We start from the raw sequence: 21,598 nt of genomic DNA, 5'->3' as shown, positions 1-21,598 counted from the left end.
ACACATGTGAACAGGCTCAGACACATTTCCACCACCAAATGCCACCGCTGACCCCTGTCCTGCTTCTGCCGTGCAGTCCAAGGTTCGAGAGCTGGAAGAGAAATGCCGGACTCAAAGTGAGCAGTTCAACCTGCTGTCCCGGGACCTGGAGAAGTTCCGGCAGCACGCTGGGAAGATTGACCTGCTGGGTGGCAGCACGGTGGCCCCCCTGGACGTCTCCACGGCCCCCGGCAAGCCTTTTCCGCAGTTCGTGAATGGCCTAGCCACCTCCCTCGGCAAAGGTAAGCACCTGGACCATCCGCCTTGCTGTGGTGGGGAGAGAATGGCCGTTGGCCGGGCCTGCAAGGGTGTGTGCAGGTGAAGTCGGTTTGGTGACACCTGGCAGAGGGTACAGGGACCCACCACCACAGTAGGAAGGATGAGAACAGGGCTGCTCGCAGCCACGGGGCACACGGTGCACCCAGCACCTCACGGGCATCCACGAACGTGTGACCCACACATTTTCTCACCTGTAAAATGGGCCCATCTTACAGGCGAGAAAAACCAAGGCACTAGCGTGGGTCACACAGCTGCTGATGAAGGCTCAGTCTGGGATGTGAACCCAGGAGTCTGGCTGCAGAGACTACACTGGTGATAACTCCACGCGGGCTTCTTGGCGGGGTACTCCAGCGCTCTGCGAAGCTCGTTTCTCTGCATTGGTTGTTTCCCTTCCTTCTCATCTCAGTAACCTGTTGGTGATGGTGGGATGTGCTTGGCACCTCTGTTCCAGCAAAGGCAGTGGTGAACATGAGCCCTCACCCAGCGCAGTCCTGCTTAGAGGCCGGGTGGGGAGAAGCCCCCTGTGTACGTGCTGGGGGGGTTAGTCTTGGTCGCAGGCAGAACAATCACAGGTGTCCTTTAATCAGAGCTCGGTGGAGGTGCCATGTCCTGGCTGAAGGTTAAGTGGGATGCAGAGGTTAGACAGGTTTCATGGCCAGGTCTGCCCACCTGTTTAAGAAGTTGGCTTAAAAACAATTAGGGGAGATGAGCATCTGAACCTCACTTTGGAATTCCGTAAAAAAGATAATTTGCACATTTCCCCTGGTTCTTATCAGAATATATAAGTACCTTGGGTGCTTTTTATCATTAAAATAAGGAGATGCCACTTGGGTCTTGTTAAAAAACGTTCTCCTGCCTCTCCCCTCATCCCGCACCTTCCCACACCCTTCACTTTTGGTCCATGCATCAGAGAGAATATGGGCTGCGGTAAGCGGCCATGGCTGTGGAAGGCCAGTGGGCAGGGACCAGGATCTGAGCGCTCTGTTGCTCATCTCCAGGCACTCACGACACGCGGGCTGCATGCCCTGCCCAGGTTATGACATTGAAAGACAGACAGGGCCCCTGGCGGAGCTCCTGCTGGCGGGCAGATGATACATAGGGAGCCCCTGAACCAGACGCCGCATACAGACCAGGTGACGAGGTGGACGGTGATTTGGGCTCTTCTAGATGGTCCTGTAAGGCGGCTGCCAAGAAACCACATTTGAGCTGTGAAACCTGAAGGGTGGAGGAAAACAAGACAGTTTCAGTTCTTCCCAGGGGAAAACAGAATGCACGTGTCTCCACGCTCTCCCTCTCCCTCCCTCCCGCAAAGGGACACAGAGCGCCGCTCCATGCCACAAGAAACGCACGGCTTCTGCTCTGGGAAACCCACTGAGACTCGGGCCCAGAGCTTTTCCTGGGGGCTGCTTGTGCGGGCACCGTGCCCACTGAAGCTCCAGACTCCCAGAAGGAAAGCAGGTGTTCACTGTGAGCTGTGTGGTGTGCACAAGCCAGGCCTGCCTTTATCACTCAGGGGATGTTTCCTTCCGGTGTAGAGGACATTTCAGAAGCTGAGTTCCAGACACCGGCCAGGGACCCACCTTGCAAGCTGGCCCTTCTGAAGACAGCAGTCGCAGGCCTGCCCGGTGAGCCTGAGGCTCACAGCACGTGAATGTGGAACCCACTGCAAAGCTCCCGGGTCAGGGAGGTGGGAACGGGGATTGGCCAGCATGGAAAAAGGAATCTGATTAACCACGGCAGAAAATGCACACTGAGTAAAACCAAAAAACCAAAGCGGTACGATGCCTGTACTAAACCAGGGGCCACTTGGCAGAGAAGAAGGTGTGTGCCATGGCTTCTGTTCAATAACCATCTGGAAGATGCACCCTCCTAATGAACCCAGCTCATTTAATCACTCTTTCCTCGCCCACCAGGGGTCCCCCGGCATGGCCCATGCCCGTCTCCCCTGGCATTGTCCTGGCATTCTCCTCACAGTGCATGTCACTTATGGTGGCGGACACCAGCGCCTCCAGAGAGCTGCTCCACACACCCCGATCCCACCAGGACACTCCGCCCTGCAGACAGCACAGGTCCCTCTTCCAGGCCTCTGCTGAGGGTCTCCTCTTGTTTTATTCTTTCTTCCCTCACTCTCTGAATGGGTTTACTTATTTTTGTACATTTTCCCCCTCTGTGTTTACTTATTTTTGTACATTTTTTCCAACTTTGAGGTATAGTGGATAATTAGAAATCATATATATTTAAGGTGTACAGCTTGATCCTGTGTAACATAAATCAGTTGCAAAATAATCACCACAGCCAGGCTAATTAACATACCACCTCCTATCCACGTCCTCACGTGGTTACCTTTTCTTTTCATGGTGAAAACCCTTAAGATCTGCCTCCTTGGCAAACTTCAAGTCTATCATCCAGCATTTTTTTTTTTTTTTTGCAATGGAGTCTCACTCTGTTGCCCGGGCTGGAGAGCAGTGGTGTGATCTCAGCTCACTACCTCCGCTCCCAGGTTCAAGCGATTCTCCTGCCTCAGCCTCCCAAGTAGCTGGAATTACAGGCACCCACCACCACACCCGGCTAAGTTTTGTATTTTCAGTAGAGACAGGGTTTCACCATGTTGGCCAGGATGGTGACCTGACCTCAGGTGATCCACCTGCCTTGGCCTCCCAAAGTGCTGGGATGACAGGTGTGAGCCGCTGCCCTGGCCTACAATCCAGCATTTTTGCTGCATTCACGTTTCTGTGCAGATCCCCAGAGCGTATTCATCTTGTGCCCTTCAACCAACAGCCCCGGGCCCAGCCCCTGGTAACCACTGTTCTGATCTCTGCTTCTGCGAGTTGGCCTTGTTGAGGTTTCACATGTAAGTGGGGGCTGTCCATGCCACATTTGTCTCTCTGTGCCTGGGTTATTCCACGTAGCAGAGAGTCCTCCAGGTCCCTCATGTTGTCATAAAGGGCTGGGTGTCCTTCTTTCCTGAGGCCGGATAACATCCCATTGTGTTCGTATCTGTATTTTTTACCTGTTCATCTGCCGCAGATCTTCCTCCCACACGGACCTGAGACAGAGGGTGGTGGAAGGTGCAGGGCTGGCCACAAGACGCAGAAGGGGTCCCAGGCGGATGTGCCGTCACTCACCTATGCTTTCACCCAGGGCTCCTCTGGCCTGTGGCTGGGGCGGCCACCAAGGGACTCGCGTCCTGTATGGGGAGGCCCCTCTGACAGAGTGAGGCTCTGCAGTCAGTATGGGAGGCAGGCGTTGCTCACGGACCAAACTGTCCCTGGCAACCTCCTAGGAAGGAGCACGTTGGGGAGAGGCGTGGCCTCTCCTATCCCCGCCTGCACCCCCCTCAGCACAGCCAGCTTTCCTTCCAGTATGGGAGCTGGGTTTTTTGAGTCAACATTTTTTTGAGCCATATTTTTCTAGAACATACATATTCTGAAGCATTCCCATCATGAGAGAGGGTGGTGTTCACATCTCCAGGGGCCGGTGGGAGCCAGCCCCACTTGAAGGCACTGCATGTTTTGTTTCTAATCTCACCCTCTCTTCTCAGGCACAGCGGCAGGTAGAAGCTTCCATGGGGATTACATTATGTTTCCCTAGAGAGTTAGGTTCGGGTAAGTTAAGTGTGAATACAAGGTGACTGCTGTGTTCACATCGCCTCCATCGGCTGTGCTGTCCCCTGCTGTTCACCGTGGCTGTGGTGTCAGGCAGGAAGGGCTATAAGTTCTGCTGCAGTCATAAACCCCCCCAGTCTCGGAACGCCGGAGGACAGCGTTTCCTCTCTGGAAAGTTCCCTGGCCACTGTGTGGGGAGGAAAAGTGGCTTTTGCCCACAAGTGGAGCCTGCCACGCCCGTCGAGTTTCACTGGTCCAGGTGACTCTTGTGGCTGGGAGCAGAGGAGAAGCAGCAATGCCAGTCGGAACTGGAGAAGCTGCAGCAGGCCCTTCTCTCGGCTGAGTTTCCGAGGCTTCTGGGAGCTGACTCGTTCAGTGTTCACTTTGCACCTGCTGCACGCCGAGCCATGTTACAGTGAATAAAACGAGGTCCTGCCCTCCAGGATCGGATGTTCTCACAGGGGACCGCGGGGCAGGGCTGCCCCAGTTCCAATTCCCTGCCGTGGTGGTGCTGTCCTGCTGTTCACTGCAGCCTGGAGCTGTGGGGCCTGCCAGGGGCAGCTCCTAGGGCAGCTGTTAGTGGAACATTCCTGATGGCTTTTTAAATCATTTTATCCTTCCCGATTTGGACTCAGCAATTCATATTCATCAGTGAGGTGACTGTTAGGATGAGACAGCGACAGAGGGACCAGGGACCCCAGGGAGGAGGCGTCATCATTCCTAGTAGCGGAGAGCTTGGGAAGGAAAGCAGCCGCATCGTGTTTCACACCTGGATCCTGGTTAAAGGGCAGCGTTCGTCACGGTGCTCAATGCTCCTTTCCAGGCCACCAGGACAGGGCTCAGCAGCCCCTGAGACCCCAGGAGGATAGGATGGAATGAGAACTATTTCAGTCCTTGCAAATCTCTCATCAAGAGTATATTTTAGCCACAAACCCACCTCTCTGGCCAGTTAGGACTCTGGTTCACAAGTGACAGCAAAGCCAGCCTACACTGATGTGAGCGAAAAGGAGTGTGTCTGTCACCTGGAGCAGGTGAAGAGCCAGGATGCGGCTTCAGGCACATCTTGAACCAGGGGCTCCAAGCCCATCGCCAGGATCCACTTTCCCTCGTTCTCGCTGTGAGCAGGTGCCGTCCTCACGGAACGCTCCTCTTGCAGGTGCAGGAGGTTGGCGGCTTCCCAGAGCTTCACAGCCGCTCAATTTTAAGCCATGGAAAGGAGCAGCCTCTTTGCCATCAACTCTCCTTTAGTTCCCTCTGCCTGGGCCGGTCCTCGTCCTGTGCTCCCAAAGAAGCATTACCACCAGGGTGAACCTGCCAGCTGGACGGGCCCAGAGCTGAGGGTGGGGTCACACCAGCCTACGTAGATGGTGAGCGGGAGACGGGTGGACCCCAAAATGAAATGCAGCGACTGTTGTCAAAGAGGGGAAAGGTACCCCGGGTAGGCACATGACCAACGCACTTTTACGATGTTATTTGTATATTTGTTTCAACTTGTTTTAATGTTCGTGGCCAGGTCAGGAGAGCGCTATTGGAGGCGGCTCTGCGATCGGTGAATATATCCGGCCCCTTCCGCAGCCTGGTGACAGTCCGGAGCCTCTGTCCGCCAAGCCCACCTTTCTGTCGAGATCCGGTAGCCCAAGATGCAGATCTGAGTCAGACGTGAGTCCCGTCCCACAGGGGCCGCCGGGCCTGCCTGTGCCATGTGTGTCTGGTGTGGATGTTGGCCAGTCTGTCCCGTGTTTCCTTCCCCATCCTCCTCCCTCTCTTCCTTCTGGTTGGTTCTTCCCTTTGCCCCTGTTAATTCCCTGGCCCGACTATGTGCTGGGATGTAGGGGCCCCGCTGTGAACACAGGTGAGGTCCCTATTCTAAGGCGGAGCAGAGAGAACACTGGCGAGGCAGCGTTTAGAAAAGCAAATCCCGTCGAAGGGTGCGAGGATGACACAGCGAGGCCGTTGATGCCGAGCTGGCCGGGAGGGGCCTGTGGAGGTCGGGGACGGGCCCTGCTAGTCCTATCCTGTCGCATTGATGGGAAGGGGCTGGTGTGGCTGGAGGGGGGCCGGGGCAGGGACCAGCTGAGGCCGGGGCAGAGGACAGCGCTTGGCTTTTGGTCTGAGTCCGAGGTGAAGCCACTGAAAGCTGTTAAGGCAGGGGGTGATGTGGTCTAATTCCTGCTTAAAGACTGTTCCAGCTTGTGTGGGGAATGCGCTGGGGGGACTGAGAGTGGAATAACTGGGGGTTGCACACCCCCACCCCTATGAGAAATTTCACCCCCACCCCTATGAGAAAAGGCCACGCCCACTGACTCCCAGGATTGCTGTAGGAGACACTGGGTAGAGCCCCCCACACTCCACAAACCCCGAGACAGGAAGAGAGGGTGGGGGCTGGGGGGACATGGCAGCTCCCACCACCTCCCCATGTCGTCCTCCTGAGGCACTGGGCATGTGGGGTGGTGGGGGGCCTCTTCCATAGACTGAGCCCCTGGAGGGCCAAGTGCCCAAAGCAGCATGCAGCTCTGTGTCTTCCACGGACCCCACAGGGCCTGGCGCCCTGAGTGTCTCACGCCCTGAATTCTGTTGGGGGAAGGCCCTGCCTTCGAGCCTTACCTTGCTGTTTGGGGACTGGGTTCTCCACAAACACAGAAGGGGCCTGTGTGATAAGGGGTGCACACTGAGGGACCACCTTCCTGTCCGGACTTGTATGTGGGGGTGCGGGTGGCAGTGCCTCCTGGGAGTGCCACAGTCTCAGGCCGTCTCTCCTGGGGCCCAGGAAGCTGTGAGGGGCTTTCCCGTTGCCGCGGGAAGGGAGTGGGACACCTCCAGCTTCCATAACCCGCACACCCATTGCCTTTTCCGTAGATGGAGAATGAACGGAATTCCAATACCTCAAAGCAGAGATACTCGGGGAAGGTCCACCTCTGTGTTGCCCGCTATAGGTAAGCGCGGCCTCTCTGTGTCCACCAAGCCCCTGTGAGTGGGGCAGATGAGATATTGGGTCTGGGAACACTCGGGGGGCTGAGAGGTTCCCTTCTCCCAAGGCACGAGAAGAAGGTGGGATTTCAGCCTGGTCTGGAGGCTGAGCAGAGTTCGGTGGAGAGAGTTTGGGTGGCACGCGAGTCTCCCGGGGCTGCCATGACAGCAGGTCACAAACCTGGTGGCCTGAAACCACAGGTTTCTCCTCTCCCAACTCTGGAGGCAGAAGTCTGAGATGGGGGTATCGGGGGGGGGTCTCACCCTCCGAGGGCTCCAAGGAGGGGTCCTTGCTTCTTCTGGCTGCCGGGAGCCCAGGTGGCCCTGGCTTGGAGCTGTGTAGCTCCAGTCTCTGCCTCCATCCTGCCCGGCTGCCTCCCTGTGCCTGTTTCTGTGTGTTCTCCCCACTTCCTTTAAGGATGCCCGTCCCTGGATTGGAGTCTGCCCCACTGCAGTATGACCCAAGTCCATCACATTCCCAAAGACTATTTCCAGATAAGGTCCCGTTCACAGGTGCAGGGGTTTGGCCATGAGTGTGTCTTTCCAGGGGACATCCCGCCCCCGAGAGCGAGAGGGGACGAGTCCAGAGCCCCAGTCCCCGCCAGCGAGAGTGAGAGGGGACGAGTCCAGAGCCCCAGTCCCCGCCAGTGAGAGTGAGAGGGTACGTGTCCAGAGCCCCAGTCCCCGCCAGTGAGAGTGAGAGGGGACGTGTCCAGAGCCCCAGTCCCCACCCCCGAGAGTGAGAGGAGGCGTCCAGAGCCCCAGTCCCCACCCGCGAGAGTGAGAGGGGACGTGTCCAGAGCCCCAGTCCCCACCCCCGAGAGTGAGAGGAGATGCGTCCAGAGCCCCAGTCCCCACCCCCGAGAGTGAGAGGACGTGTCCAGAGCCCCAGTCCCTGCCAGTGAGAGTGAGAGGGGACGCGTCCAGAGCCCCAGTCCCCGCCAGTGAGAGTGAGAGGGGACGTGTCAAGAGCCCCAGTCCCCGCCCCCGAGAGTGAGAGGGGACGCGTCCAGCACCCTGCTCTCCCGCATCCTCACCCTCTGCCGGGTGCTGCAGGCTGCATCTCGCTGCGATAACAGCCACTGAGTGGGCTTCCCTTGCAGGGGCCTTCAGTGCTCGTGCTCGCTGAGAAGGAACGAGAGCCAGTTTTGTCCCGCACACCTCTCAGGTCCTCCACGGGAGCCTCCGCAGGGTGGACATGGGCGGGGACGAGAGATCCCCAGGACTGCACTACCTGATTGAAAGGAGAGCAAGCTGCAGCCAACTCTCCGCAGGCGGACACTTGGGAATTCATCAGCCAGGGGCAGCAGGCCCAAGACACAGCAGTTGGCCCCCATTTCCTCACACTCGTGAAGACCCAGCCTTTTGTCTCACAGATGCTCCAGCAGCTCTGAGTGCGGGCTTGGCCTCAGGCTGACCTGACGGTATTTCAGAGGCAGATATCCCTGCCCTTCAGCTGGCATCGGGCAGCCAGAGTCCCCCGTGATCTGTTTAGGGACCAAGCTTCAGTGTAGATCCCACCCTCACTAGATCCTTAAACTCTGCTCGTGCAAAGGGGGTGACTCTTGATTTAAGCCAATTGGTACACCTCGAATACCTGTTGCTTTCTCCAGCGAGAGCTATTTCTAACAACCATTAAGAGGATCAGTGGATCATGTTCTGCTCGTTGGTAATGTGCCAATTTCACCGATGCAAACCCATTTCCGAGGTTCAGGTAGCAGAAGCACTGGGTAGCTGCCCTGGGCTGTGGGCTCCCCAGTTTGAATCCGGCCCGGGCAGACACGAATGCTGGTTGCACCCGGGTGGGGGCAGACCCACCATCCGCTCGTTTATCACGGTGCTGGAGGACAGCATCACAGCGCTGAGAGGCTATTGCACGCAGACACACAGGGCCACAGTCGGCGGGGCCAGGATGAAGACCCAGGCCCACCCCTGGCTCCCTCAGTCCCGTCCTTGCTGTGTGTGGAGCAGGTCCAGGCGCAGCCATTCACGGAACCCTCAATGCCAGCACAGGGGCAGCGCCGGCTGGTGTCCTCTGAGCCTGGCACATGCTGAGGTGGCTTTCCAGCCAAGCAGAGGCCTGGCGCACCACAGACGCCTTCCTTTCCGATCATGAGCCTGGTCCAGCGAGGCTACCACATGTGACCTGTGATGGCCAACCTCAGAGGGCCACTGGGCTCGTGTTCCTGCCACTTCTGTGGAGAGGGCACGGCTTATTCTGGGGGAGCTGCCCTAGAGCTAATGTCCCCCGAGGACTGACCCACGGCTGGTACGGCCCCAGGAGCGGGGACGCGACGAGCCTGCCCATCTGCCTCTCCCGCGGCCATCACCAGCCATGGCCCACGCCCATTCTCCTTATCTCACTCTTTCAGTGGCATTCACGTTTTACTGGTGATGGATTTATGCCTTTTTTTTTCCTGTCCAACCACCCTGAAACCAAACCAAGTCAAATTGTGAGGGGCATGTAGTGGCGGGTCCCCGAGAGAGCTGTTTCTGAGTTTTCTGAAAGCCCTCAGAGCCGCTGAGAGGTGGCTTCACAGGTAGATGTAGGTTCTGAGTTCTCTGGATGTCCTCAGAGTCCCTGAGAGGTGGCTTCGCAGGTAGATGTAGGTACTGAGTTCTCTGGATGTCCTCAGAGCCCCTGAGAGGTGGCTTCACAGGTAGATGTAGGTACTGAGTTCTCTGGATGTCCTCAGAGCCCCTGAGAGGTGGCTTTGCTGGTAAATGTAGGTTCTGAGTTCTCTGGATGTCCTCAGAGTCCCTGAGAGGTGGCTTCACAGGTAGATGTAGGTACTGAGTTCTCTGGATGTCCTCAGAGCCCCTGAGAGGTGGCTTTGCTGGTAAATGTAGGTTCTGAGTTCTCTGGATGTCCTCAGAGTCCCTGAGAGGTGGCTTCACAGGTAGATGTAGGTACTGAGTTCTCTGGATGTCCTCAGAGCCCCTGAGAGGTGGCTTTGCTGGTAAATGTAGGTTCTGAGTTCTCTGGATGTCCTCAGAGTCCCTGAGCAGTGGCTTCACAGGTAGATGTAGGTACTGAGTTCTCTGAATGTCCTCAGAGCCCCTGAGAGGTGGCTTCACAGGTAGATGTAGGTTCTGAGTTCTCTGGATGTCCTCAGAGCCCCTGAGAGGTGGCGTTGCCGGTAGATGTAGGTTCTGAGATTTCCGGATGTCCTCAGAGCCTCTGAGAGGTGGCGTTGCCGGTAGATGTAGGTTCTGAGATTTCCGGATGTCCTCAGAGCCCCTGAGAGGTAGCTTTGCAGGTAGATGTAGGTGGGAGGGGGGGTTGTGTTTTCCACCCTGGGTCTAATCAGTGTCTCCTCTTGCAGCCATTATTCAGCCACCTGCTTAGACGTTTCTGCAAACCGAAAGCCTCCTGGGTGCTCACTCTGGGTGCCGAGCGGCCTCTGCCCGCCTTCCATGCAGGGGCTGCCTCGGTGTCCACATCTCCTCCCTTCCATCTGGCGCAGTCTCCGCCACGAGGAATGCCTTGCTGAGGGCTCCTGGGGCCTTCCCACCCGAGGTCCAGGGTGAGGCTGACACGTTCATCACCATCCTTCCTTTCGTCAGCTGTATGGTGAGATGGTCCTCACCACACAGTTCTCCCATTTGCAGTGTGCTGCCCAGGGCCACTGCTGTGCTTGCAGATGCCACGGTCACATGTGGGAGGCTCCCGTTGCTCCCAAGGACCCATTTCCGTCTGTGATCACCCGTCCCTCTTCCCCCGTCTCCGGTGCTGAGTGACCCCTGATCTACCTCCGTCTCAATCGAGTCCCCATTCCCGACGTGTCCCATGGCTGCATCCATGCAGTTCGTGGCAGCATCTGCCTGAGCACCCACGAGGTTGGGTGGCCTCCAGGGTCCACACGCAGGCGCACCCACGAGGTTGGCCATCATAGGTCGCATGTGGTAGCCTCGCTGGACCAGGCTCATGATCGGAAAGGAAGGCGTCTGTGGTGCGCCAGGCCTCTGCTTGGCTGGGAAGCCACCTCAGCATGTGCCAGGCTCAGAGGACACCAGCCGGCGCTGCCCCTGTGCTGGCATTGAGGGTTCTGTGAATGGCTGCGCCTGGACCTGCTCCACACACAGCAAAGATGGGACTGAGGGAGTGAGGGGTGGGCCTGGGTCTTCATCCTGGCCCCGCCGACTGTGGCCCTGTGTGTCTGCGTGCAATAGCCTCTCAGCGTTGTGCCACTGATGCCTATCATTTTTATATCATAATTATAATATCACAGTGCCTGGCTATCTTCTCCAACTCTAATGTTATTTTCATTTTTAATGAGTTACTCACTGTTATTTTTAGTTAATTCACCTTTTATTTAGAAAATCCTCAATTCATCTGAATTTGTTTCATGTGTTTGATTTTCCAAGTTGGACACGGCTTTGAAAATTATTAATCTCAATACGCTGAGGACTGGAGAATATGGATACTCTCATATTCCTGGGGGTGGGGTGGGGGAGGGTAAAATCGTGCACCTGTTTTTCTGAGCATTTTGACTATCCACACCCAAGACCTTAAAAATGTAGGTGCCTTTGACCAAACAAATATATTTCCTAGGATTTATCATTAGGAAGAAATTGTGGAAGTGTGCAAAAATATGTTTATAAGAATACATAATGCAACACTATATTAGCCAAAAGTAAGAAGAAACCTCAATGCCCAACATTAGGAAACTGGTTAAATATGTTAATATGTTCAGTGGAATACTCTACACCCATTTAAAAGGATATGATAAAAATAGTATTTCATGAGGTGGAAGTACAGATTGCTATCTTTAAGGTGAAAATAAGCAGGTTGCTAAATAGTGTATATGATTCTGTTTTCACTAAATTATATTATTGAAAGATTATAGGGTTAATTTTCTTCACATTTGCTTGTCAATTGGGAGACGTATAGTTACGTGAACAAAATGTCAGAATGATAAACCTGTTATCTAATGCAAAGAGTTCTGAGCATATAACTTTGTTTCAGAATTGCATTTTTACATTAAATCTGTGTGTGTGAGCCGGCAGTGGCCTGGATTTCCACTGTACAGAGAACTCCTCAGCCCCGAACGATCATGGGGGTTTGTAATTCCCTAGGAGTGGGAGAGAAGCCGTGTGCCCGCCCGGCGTTCTGCGGGGGCAGGGGTGTGGGCTGTGTCCTCCAGAGCCTCTAACGAAGTGACTGTGTTTTCCCCGCAGCTACAACCCCTTCGATGGACCGAACGAGAACCCCGAAGCCGAGCTGCCCCTCACGGCAGGAAAATACCTCTACGTCTATGGAGACATGGATGAGGACGGGTTCTACGAAGGTCTCTGTTGGAACATGGCTGTGACGGACGTAGGCTGGGCTGGTCCACCCCGCAAACCACTTCATCCAGGGCCCTGATAGACGGGCAGGGCTCCCACCGTACTCCCGGCTGCCCAGCCCTCCGCTCTGACCCTTCCCCACTCCATAGTTACCAGGTTTCCCCTCTTTGATGACTGGAAAGAAACCTGAGTGCGGTTTCCAGTGTTCAGCTCCAGGCTGACCTCTGACACATGGTAGATGTTTTCTGCTCATCTCTGCAGAGCTTTTGGCAGCTGTTCCCAGATGCACGGGGCTGATGGACCCTCTGCTTCCAGAAGGGTCTGTCCTGCTCTTGTCTTTCAGCCCAGCTCCCTTGGGGTCTCCCAGAGGCATCCTCCTGGCAGAGCCTCATTCTGCTGCAGGTGATCTCATGGGAAGGTAGCCCTTGGCACCTGTGGAAGGCCATCCATCTCCTTGACGTTGAGGCACTGTTGTCAACTTAGGGGGTGACCCCAGGTCATCCCTGCTCATTCCCTCGAGGTCTCCTCTCCAAATTTGAAATCAGGGAATGTAAATCCTCCATCTGAAGTGCGCCACTTTTCGTTGCCTTTTTAGCTTGAGAATAAACATGTAACAGCACCAGCAGTTCATAAATCAATGTTCTAAAGGGTTTGATTCCCTAATTCCCTATACATTTCAACTGCCCTGGACAAATAGCGTGGTCTTGGTTTCTTCCTCTTCCCCCTGAGCAGACGGAATCTTTCGTGCTGAGCTAGTTTCTCTTTCGTGACCTCATGCTGTTTTCTCAGAGCCGATGGAAGCCCTGGGTGCTTTTCCTGGGTGTTTAACTGGGGTAAGGTCGTGTCGCCTCTCGAGGCGTCCGTGAGCGGGAGCCCAGCAGGCGAGCTGCCTCGCTCACCACTCGCTCACCAGCAGCTCTTCTTGGCTCTGGATGGTCCAGCCAAGAACTCTCACCACAGCTAGTAGCAAAGCAATTTGAATTCTTCCCATAAGTCCACATTATCACCACTGATTTTCACATAAGCACAGAGATATGTGCCCAAGACAGCTGCCAGAGAACCTGTGTTGAAATCTCTGGAACTTTCTCGCCACGCATTGAGTCCACAGAAGCTTTCCAGGAGCCTCTTTGCAGGCAGGGATCAAAACTCAGGACTCCATTGTCCGTGTGACAGCAGGAAACTTCCTTCACCTGGCTGTGCCTCAGCTTTCTCTGCTGTAGAATGGAGATAGTAATAGTACCCACCTCATAGAGGGTCTGTGAGGATAAATGAGGTAATAGATATGAAGGTCTTAGGACAGAGCTTAGCACACAGTGATTGTTCAATAAATAGTGGCTATCACTATCACCACCACCATTATAACCATCCTCATAATCACCATCACCATCTCATCACCACCACCATCGTCGTCATCACCACCATCTCCTCCAAACTAAGGAGTTTTAAATAGTGTATCCTCAGTGCAAAGGATTGACTCTTGCAGACCCACACCCTAGGTGGAGGTTTGGAACTGAATCCAAGTCCTTCTTATTTATTTTTTTAGAATCCAGGGCTAATGAAATGGTTGACATGTCTTCGCCTGGCTCACAACACATCACATGCTCCCCTGAGGCACAGGGTCTTTCGGGTGCAGAATTCAATGCTTGGCATTTCCCAGCCTCTCTCTGTGGGTCTGTGGATGCCTCATGATGAATTGGGGGAAACGGTCCATTCTGGGTCTGTGCTGGGAGATTATCCAAATTGCTTCATCTTTGAAGCTCTGAACGCTTCTCCATTTTCTGGCCATCTGCTGTTAGCAGCCTCATGAGCCCTACTAATGAAGAAAGCACATAGAGTTTCACAAAATACGGCGGTCCCCACTACATCCACTCTTAGCCACAAGAGCTACTCGGACATTTTTTTTGCAACTCAACTTGTGGTTCTGACACCCAATTGATAGTTTTGTTTCACATCAAATTGGACACGTTGTGGAATCGTTAAGATGTGCCCAGTGCTTTTCAAGGGGGACAGGAAATCACCTTTTAATTCTTATACTCAAAAATCATAGTAAGATGTTTATTTTCTTAATCTCCAAAAGCCACTGAGTTGACTGACTTGTCCTTCTAACAGATCTTTCCTGTGCACTGTTGTGAGCGAGCTGTCACTCTAGGGCTGGGCATTCAGTCGTCGTGAGATCCCTGCTGTCCCCGAGTGTTGTTCGTGTTAGGAGGGGGTAGTCAGTGTAGGTGCATGGACACACAAACATGACGGTTTCAGGTTGCGATAAATATGGAGAAAAGAAGACTGGGCCATGGGGCTGGAGGAGCTGGCTCTTTAGATGGTGGGTGTGGAGCTGGCCCCAGCATGGACTCCTGGGAACAGTGGAGGAGCCCTAGGGCAACCCTGTTGCTCTGCCTTATGGTCCTGGTGGGGGAGGTGGGAGTACGCTGGGGGTCTCGGGGCCCCTGCTGTGTTGGCTGAGCGATAACTCTGTCCTTGTACCCAACAGGAGAGCTCCTCGATGGCCAGAGGGGTCTGGTGCCCTCCAACTTCGTGGACTTTGTGCAGGACAACGAGTCGCGGCTGGCAAGCACGCTGGGGAACGAGCAGGATCAGAACTTCATCAACCATTCCGGCATCGGCCTGGAGGGAGAGCACATCCTGGACCTCCACTCCCCAACCCATATGGACGCGGGCATCACCGACAACAGTGCTGGGACCCTGGACGTGAACATCGACGACATCGGAGAAGACATCGTGCCTTACCCTAGAAAAATCACCCTTATCAAACAACTCGCCAAAAGTGTTATTGTGGGCTGGGAGCCCCCGGCGGTGCCGCCAGGATGGGGAACCGTGAGCAGCTACAACGTCCTGGTGGACAAGGAGACGCGCATGAACCTCTCCCTGGGGAGCAGAACTAAAGCCCTCATTGAGAAGCTCAACATGGCAGCCTGCACCTACCGCATCTCCGTGCAGTGTGTCACCAGCAGGGGCAGCTCGGACGCGCTGCAGTGCACGCTGCTGGTGGGCAAGGACGTGGTGGTGGCCCCCTCCCACCTGCGGGTGGACAACATCACGCAGATCTCCGCCCAGCTCTCCTGGCTGCCCACCAACAGCAACTACAGCCACGTCATCTTCCTCAACGAGGAGGAGTTCGACATCGTCAAGGCCGCCAGGTACAAGTACCAGTTCTTCAATCTCAGGCCCAACATGGCCTATAAGGTGAAGGTTCTGGCCAAACCCCACCAGATGCCGTGGCAGCTCCCGCTGGAGCAAAGGGAGAAGAAGGAGGCCTTTGTGGAGTTCTCCACGTTGCCTGCAGGTGAGCCCTGTGTCCTTCCATGGGTCCCCCAGGGCGAGAACACCAGGTTGTCACCCTGTTCGTGGGGAAAGAAGGTGGGGCAGGCAGAAGCCGCAATCCCCATCCTGACAACATGACCCTGGAAAATCCCTTAGGTCACCCGTGAAGCACAGGACGTGTGTGCGTGCACGCGCGCAGGAGTTCTTGGAGCATGTTGGGGACCATGTTGGCAGTTTTTCTTTGAGTACTTGCATCAGCAAGAGACTCATCCTACAAAAGACAGAAGGGAAGTGAGTCCCCCCGGGGAACATGGTTGCATCTTCTGTGTCACATGCACCCCCGGACACATACTCATTGAGTGGGATAGTGGCTGGAAGTGCCTACACGCCTCTTGGAATCATTCCTTCTTTCTCGTCCTTGTAAATAATAACAATTATTATTATTATAAATATATTATTATTATTATTATTATTATTTTGAGATGGAGTCTTGCTCTGTCACCCAGGCTGGAGTGCAGTGGTGCAATCTCGGTTCACTGCAACCTCCTGATTTCAAGCGATTCTCCTGCCTCAGCCTCCTGAGTAGCTGGGATTATAGGCACCTGCCACCGCACTTGGCTAATTTTTGTACTTTTAGTAGAGATGGGGTTTCACCATGTTGGTCAGGCTGGTCTCAAACTCCTGACCTTGTGATCTGCCCGCCTCAGCCTCTCAAAGTGTTGGGATTACAGGTGGGCGCCACTAAGCATGCATATGATGCACACGACACCTACATGGCTTGTATAAAAGAGACACGTTTCATCACAGAAGGTATTTTCTCCGCGATGTAAACTCCAGGGTCCTTTTCTGCTTCCTCCGCTCAAACGGGGAGTGTGATGTGCCCCCTTCCTTTCCTGGGGAGATGGTAGGGAGGTGGGGTGAGTGTGGACACCTCCTTCGTCGTCTCGCTCTCCGACTCGCCAGGGTCCCAGTGCTGCTGAGTTACTGGGCAGCGGCATCCCCACCTCCGGAAGCCTCCACTGCCCGCTCTGGTATTCATGAAACCTTTGGTTAACTAGAGCCTGACAGAGCAGTGGTGTCAGGGGTCGGTGGGACAGACGCTGCCTGAGGGGAACGGCACGTCCGGGGGGACATACGCTGCCTGAGGGGGATGGCATGTCCAGGTAGCAGCTAACGTAGGCAGGGTCAGTTCATCTGTGTTACACGCGACATTTTATTTCCTCCCCAACTGCCCGGAGTTGATCAAGAATGCCGGGATAATGAGGCCACCTGCTCTTCACAGATGCCTCCTGTGATGAATTCTGATGAGTGCTGGGGGTGAAGAAAGAGAAACACCAGACACGGGCACTCCATGGGGAGTCAGGAGGTAAAGGGCACATCTCCTGGGGCCTTCAGGAAAGGCTGCCCTGGAACTGACTTTGAGATGGAGAGAGTCAGGTAGAGGAGGAGCCCTTAGCACAGAGGTGGGTCCCCAGGCTCACCCCAGTGACTGGGAACAAGGTCTCAGAGTGGGATGTAAACTGGAGGGACATGTCTGTGTTGGAGGAAGAGGGTGTAGTTGGGACAATCACACATAGGTCAGCATTTCTCAGAATTCGTGTCCAACCACACCCCATGTACCATCCCCCATGGTCTTGGGTACGGCCAGGGTTAGCCATGCCCGGGGACGGTGGTGCAGATACGGCCAGGGTTAGCCATGCCCAGGGACGGTGGTGCAGGTACGGCCAGGGTTAGCCATGCCCAGGGACGGTGGTGCAGATATGGCCAGGGTTAGCCATGCCCAGGGACGGTGGTGCAGGTACGGCCAGGGTTAGCCATGCCCAGGGACGGTGGTGCAGGTACGGCCAGGGTTAGCCATGCCCAGGGACGGTGGTGCAGGTACGGCCAGGGTTAGCCATGCCCAGGGACGATGGTGCAGGTACGGCCAGGGTTAGCCATGCCCAGGGATGGTGGCGCAAGGTTGGGGTTCTTCAGAGTAACACAGCTGGTGGGAGATATGGATGTGCTTATACTCACACACACCCCACATACACACAGCCCCACAGACCCACATACACAAGTACATATACACACCCCCACAGACACCCCCACAGACCCACATACACAAATACACATACACCCCCACACACGGGCCCACAGACACCCCCACTGACCCACATACACAAATATACACCCACAGACACCTCCACCGACACCCCCACAGACCCACATACACCCACACACACCCCCACAGACAGCCCCACAGACCCACAGACTCGCACACACATATAGACACACACAAATACACACTTATACATACACACATACACACCCACAAACACGTATACCCATAAACACATATATACATACACATGCATCTACATACACCTGCATACACACACGCCCACACATCTACACACATACATACACTTACATCTATACACACACATATACACACATACACACATGCACACACACATACGTACACATGAACATACATACACATCCACAAACACACCCACATATACACACATATGCACACATACACACATATACCCATACATACACAAACATTTACACACACACACGTATACACACATGCAGAAATGGATTCTCAGGTTCAATGATGTCATCAGACCTGGTCTCTTCATCTTCAGTTTTGCTCAGTTTCATGGTGCGGTAAGATGGGGAATGTGAGGTCCAGGCAGAGGGTAGAGGGAGAGAAAAGAGAGAAGGAAAGGTGAGAGGACCAGGGCAGGCAGGGGGATGGGGGATTGCTTTCCGCCAAGATCTCTCTTCCGTTTGATCTGCCAAATGCCGGCATCTCATTGGCCCCCTCTGAGCCAATCGTGTGGCTGCCTGGCCAGGCCTGAGACCCCCTGGGCAGAGGTGGCTCTGCCGGGTCACGGAGACTGAGGACAGGTGAGGAGATGGTTCCACAGACAGTTCAGGTTTGCATTTCCCAGAAGATGGTGACTAAATGCTGAATTTAAAGGAAAAGGGCAGCTGTGCATCCTGGTATCTGAGTGTACCCCGGCCCCACCCTCCCACCTCACCACAGTTTCTGATGTGCTGTCAACACTGTGTCTTCTCTTTTTCCCTGGTGACTTTACTGAATGATCTTGTTTTCAGGTGAGATGGGCGGAGCCCAGTCATCAGGGCTGAGCCCTCAACGCCTCCGTTCCCTTCTGTCCCCTCCCAGGCCCCCCAGCACCCCCACAAGATGTCACTGTCCAGGCTGGGGCAACCCCCGCCACCATCCGGGTCTCCTGGAGACCACCCGTGCTGACGCCCTCCGGGCTGTCCAACGGCGCAAACGTTACCGGCTACGGCGTGTACGCCAAAGGGCAGAGGGTGAGTTTTCGTTGGGTCCGGTGGGGGTGGGGAGCTTGTTAGGCTCTAGTGTAGCTGGGATGGGCCCGGTATTTGCTCAGTGAAGGAGGCAGGGCCTGCTCCTCCAGCCCTGATCACTGGAGGCACCCTCAGCCCCGAAGACTCCATCACTGTACTGAGCACCACCCACCCCACCCCAAGGCCCCTTCCTCATTTCCAGCATTCCCCCCACCTCCCTCCCCTCACTCATCCCCTTCCCTGCTCTGCTGTGTATTAAAAATGCAGGGGCCAGAGAGGGGACCCCCAGTATCAGAACATTCTTGATTGATGACTGCCTTATTCATTTCAACAAACTGAGTCTTAGCAAGATGATACCCATGGCCAAAGGCACGTCCCGCCTTGAAACACTGCTGGGTCTGCACGTTAAGAGGTGGCCAGGCCTTGACTCCAAGAAATGGGTATATCCCTGGTGCCTGGTGTAGGGAACCACGGACACCAGCCCCCTAGCCCGGCCTGGGGTGAAGTAGAAGCATCTGCCCTCAGGGAGGGCTTGGAAAAGCAGCTGCTCCTCGCCGCCGTCCCCAGCTCTGCCCTGCGGGAGCAGGGGTGACTTGGAAACAGAGGCAGCGCGTCTGCCTGAGCCGCTTCCAGCTGACTCCTGTGCTCTGAGGCAGGAAGCTCCCAGCATGGGCCCTGGCCCCTGCAGAGGAGCCCTCAGCCCTGCTGTCTCCCAGCAGTTGGAAGCCCACGTTGGCCTCTGCCTGAGCCCCTCTCTCCCCTCCGGCTGTGGCAGTGTTAAACCTGACACTCGCTCCCCTGTCTGGCCCTGCGTCTACTCAGAACGGGTCCAGAGGATGGGAGATAAACAGTTGACGTCACTGGCCTCACAGAACCCCTTCCACTGACTGGGTCCTGGTGCCTGAGGTCTGTGAACCTGTCCCTGCCCCCTCCCCGCAAGACTTCCTGGAGCTTCCATATCTGGTGGGTGGTTGGAGTTGGAGATTGCTGGGGGTGATCCTTTGCACCGGGCATCTGGGCAGACGACTGGCCGGCTCCCCATGCAGGACCGCGGGGCTCATCTCAGGCAGCCCGCGAGCCTGCTCTGCTTGTCCACAGGTGGCTGAAGTCATCTTCCCCACGGCAGACAGCACGGCCGTGGAGCTCGTGCGGCTGCGGAGCTTGGAGGCCAAGGGCGTGACCGTGCGGACCCTCTCCGCCCAGGGCGAGTCCGTGGACTCTGCAGTTGCTGCCGTTCCCCCCGAGCTCCTGGTGCCTCCTACCCCCCACCCAAGACCTGCACCCCAATCAAAGCCATTAGCAAGTTCTGGAGTCCCCGATACCAAAGACGAGCGCCTGGGTCCCCACGCCAGGATGGACGAGGCCTGGGAGCAGAGCCGTGCACCTGGCCCTGTGCATGGGCACACGCTGGAGCCGCCCGCAGGCCCTGGAAGGCGGTCGCCCTCACCCAGCCGCATCCTGCCGCAGCCGCAGGGCACCCCAGTGTCCACTACCGTCGCCAAGGCCATGGCCCGGGAGGCCGCACAGAGGGTGGCTGAGAGCAGCAGGGTAAGGCTGAGGCTCCCACTTCAGTGACTCCTCAGTCCCCGAGCCCCATGGGACGGGGCCCTGTCATCTCCCCAGCCCACGGAGGGGGACCGCATCCCAGCTTGCCGGGAGGGGGGCCACGCTCAGCCCATAGCTTTGCTGGTGGACTCTGTCATGTGCCTGATCCTGATTGAGTTAAATGGTGTTTTTTATTTACAAATATGTAGCCACATAACTAAGGAAATGCCAGGCGCTCGCCTGGCTTAGAAAGAAGGCTCAGAAAAATCCAGACAACGGTCTTGGTGTGCGACAAGGGATCTGAGAGTTGTCCGGTGGAAGTTGGCCGGGACCCAGTTTCCCGAACCGGGCTGGCTGTTCCTGGTTTTGCTGGCTGCAGAGTCCTAGGTTCTGTGTGTGTGTGCATGTAAATATGTACACACACATGCACACATGTGTCTATACATGTATGGACATGCACCCACAGATACACGTATCTGTATGTGTCCTCACATACACATCTGTACCTGTGTGTAGAAACACATGTGGGCATACAGGTCCCTGCGTACATACTTGCATGCCTGCTAACTGAACTTTTCTGGGTCCAGGAGAGAGCATTTGGATTGTGGTAGGGCCATGTTCCAGATGACACGTGCAATGGGACGTGAATTTTTGAGAAACTGCCGGCAGAGTAATGCCTCCTGTGCAGGGCTGGGGGTGGAGATGTGGGGCTGGGAGCCAGACCGTGTGTCCGCACCCCCACCCAGAACCCAGTCTTGTCTCTCCTGCTGTGTTGAGCCCATTTCCACCTGAGGCGGCAGCACAGCCCTGGCCAGGGCCCTCGGCCCTGCTGGGTCAGCCTGTGCGGTCTCACCAGGACCCTACACCATCCTCCTGTGAGTGTTCCTCTGGGCTGGGGGCCAGGCCAGGGAAACTGAGGCGGGGCACGCACCCTGAGAGGTCAGTGCTGAGCAGCAGCTCAGGTATGTCTAGGACAGAGAGGATGACGGTGACACTGGGCAGGGAGCCACCTTCTCCGTGGCTTGAAAAACTGGAAATGTTCTGTGAAATTTCCTAATTCTTTCAACATTGACCACTAATAAAAATACTAAACATGAATTTGTGGCCTTTGTGTAAAGGAAACCCCCCCTTCAGAATATGTGAATTCACCATGGCTCTGATTGGCTGACAGGCAGAAGCCCAGGCCCCGGGCTTGGGAGATGGTGCTTCTGGGGAGGCCGTGGGCAGGACGGGGTAGCAGCTGCCCTGTGGGATGCGGCTCCACT

General features: G+C 55.5%; 1 protein-coding gene across 14 annotated transcripts in view; it reads left to right on the top strand.

Annotated features, from left to right (window-relative positions):
- Positions 1-21,598, top strand: part of RIMBP2 (RIMS binding protein 2) — a 329,378-nt gene that overhangs the window by 269,274 nt on the left and 38,506 nt on the right. For all 14 annotated transcript variants that reach the window (XM_050747669.1, XM_050747677.1, XM_050747675.1 and 11 more), the window contains 7 exons: positions 77-281; positions 5,437-5,582; positions 6,780-6,856; positions 12,072-12,181; positions 14,668-15,480; positions 18,640-18,791; positions 19,887-20,336. In XM_050747669.1, coding sequence (XP_050603626.1) covers positions 77-281; positions 5,437-5,582; positions 6,780-6,856; positions 12,072-12,181; positions 14,668-15,480; positions 18,640-18,791; positions 19,887-20,336 — 1,953 coding nt within the window. The remainder of the gene's footprint in view (positions 1-76; positions 282-5,436; positions 5,583-6,779; positions 6,857-12,071; positions 12,182-14,667; positions 15,481-18,639; positions 18,792-19,886; positions 20,337-21,598) is intronic.

The sequence above is a fragment of the Macaca thibetana genome, chromosome 11 (genome assembly GCF_024542745.1).
Source record: "Macaca thibetana thibetana isolate TM-01 chromosome 11, ASM2454274v1, whole genome shotgun sequence".
Taxonomy (NCBI): Eukaryota; Metazoa; Chordata; class Mammalia; order Primates; family Cercopithecidae; genus Macaca; species Macaca thibetana.
Note: the sequence above shows the minus strand (reverse complement) of the source record. Positions and strands in the feature narration are given on the sequence as shown.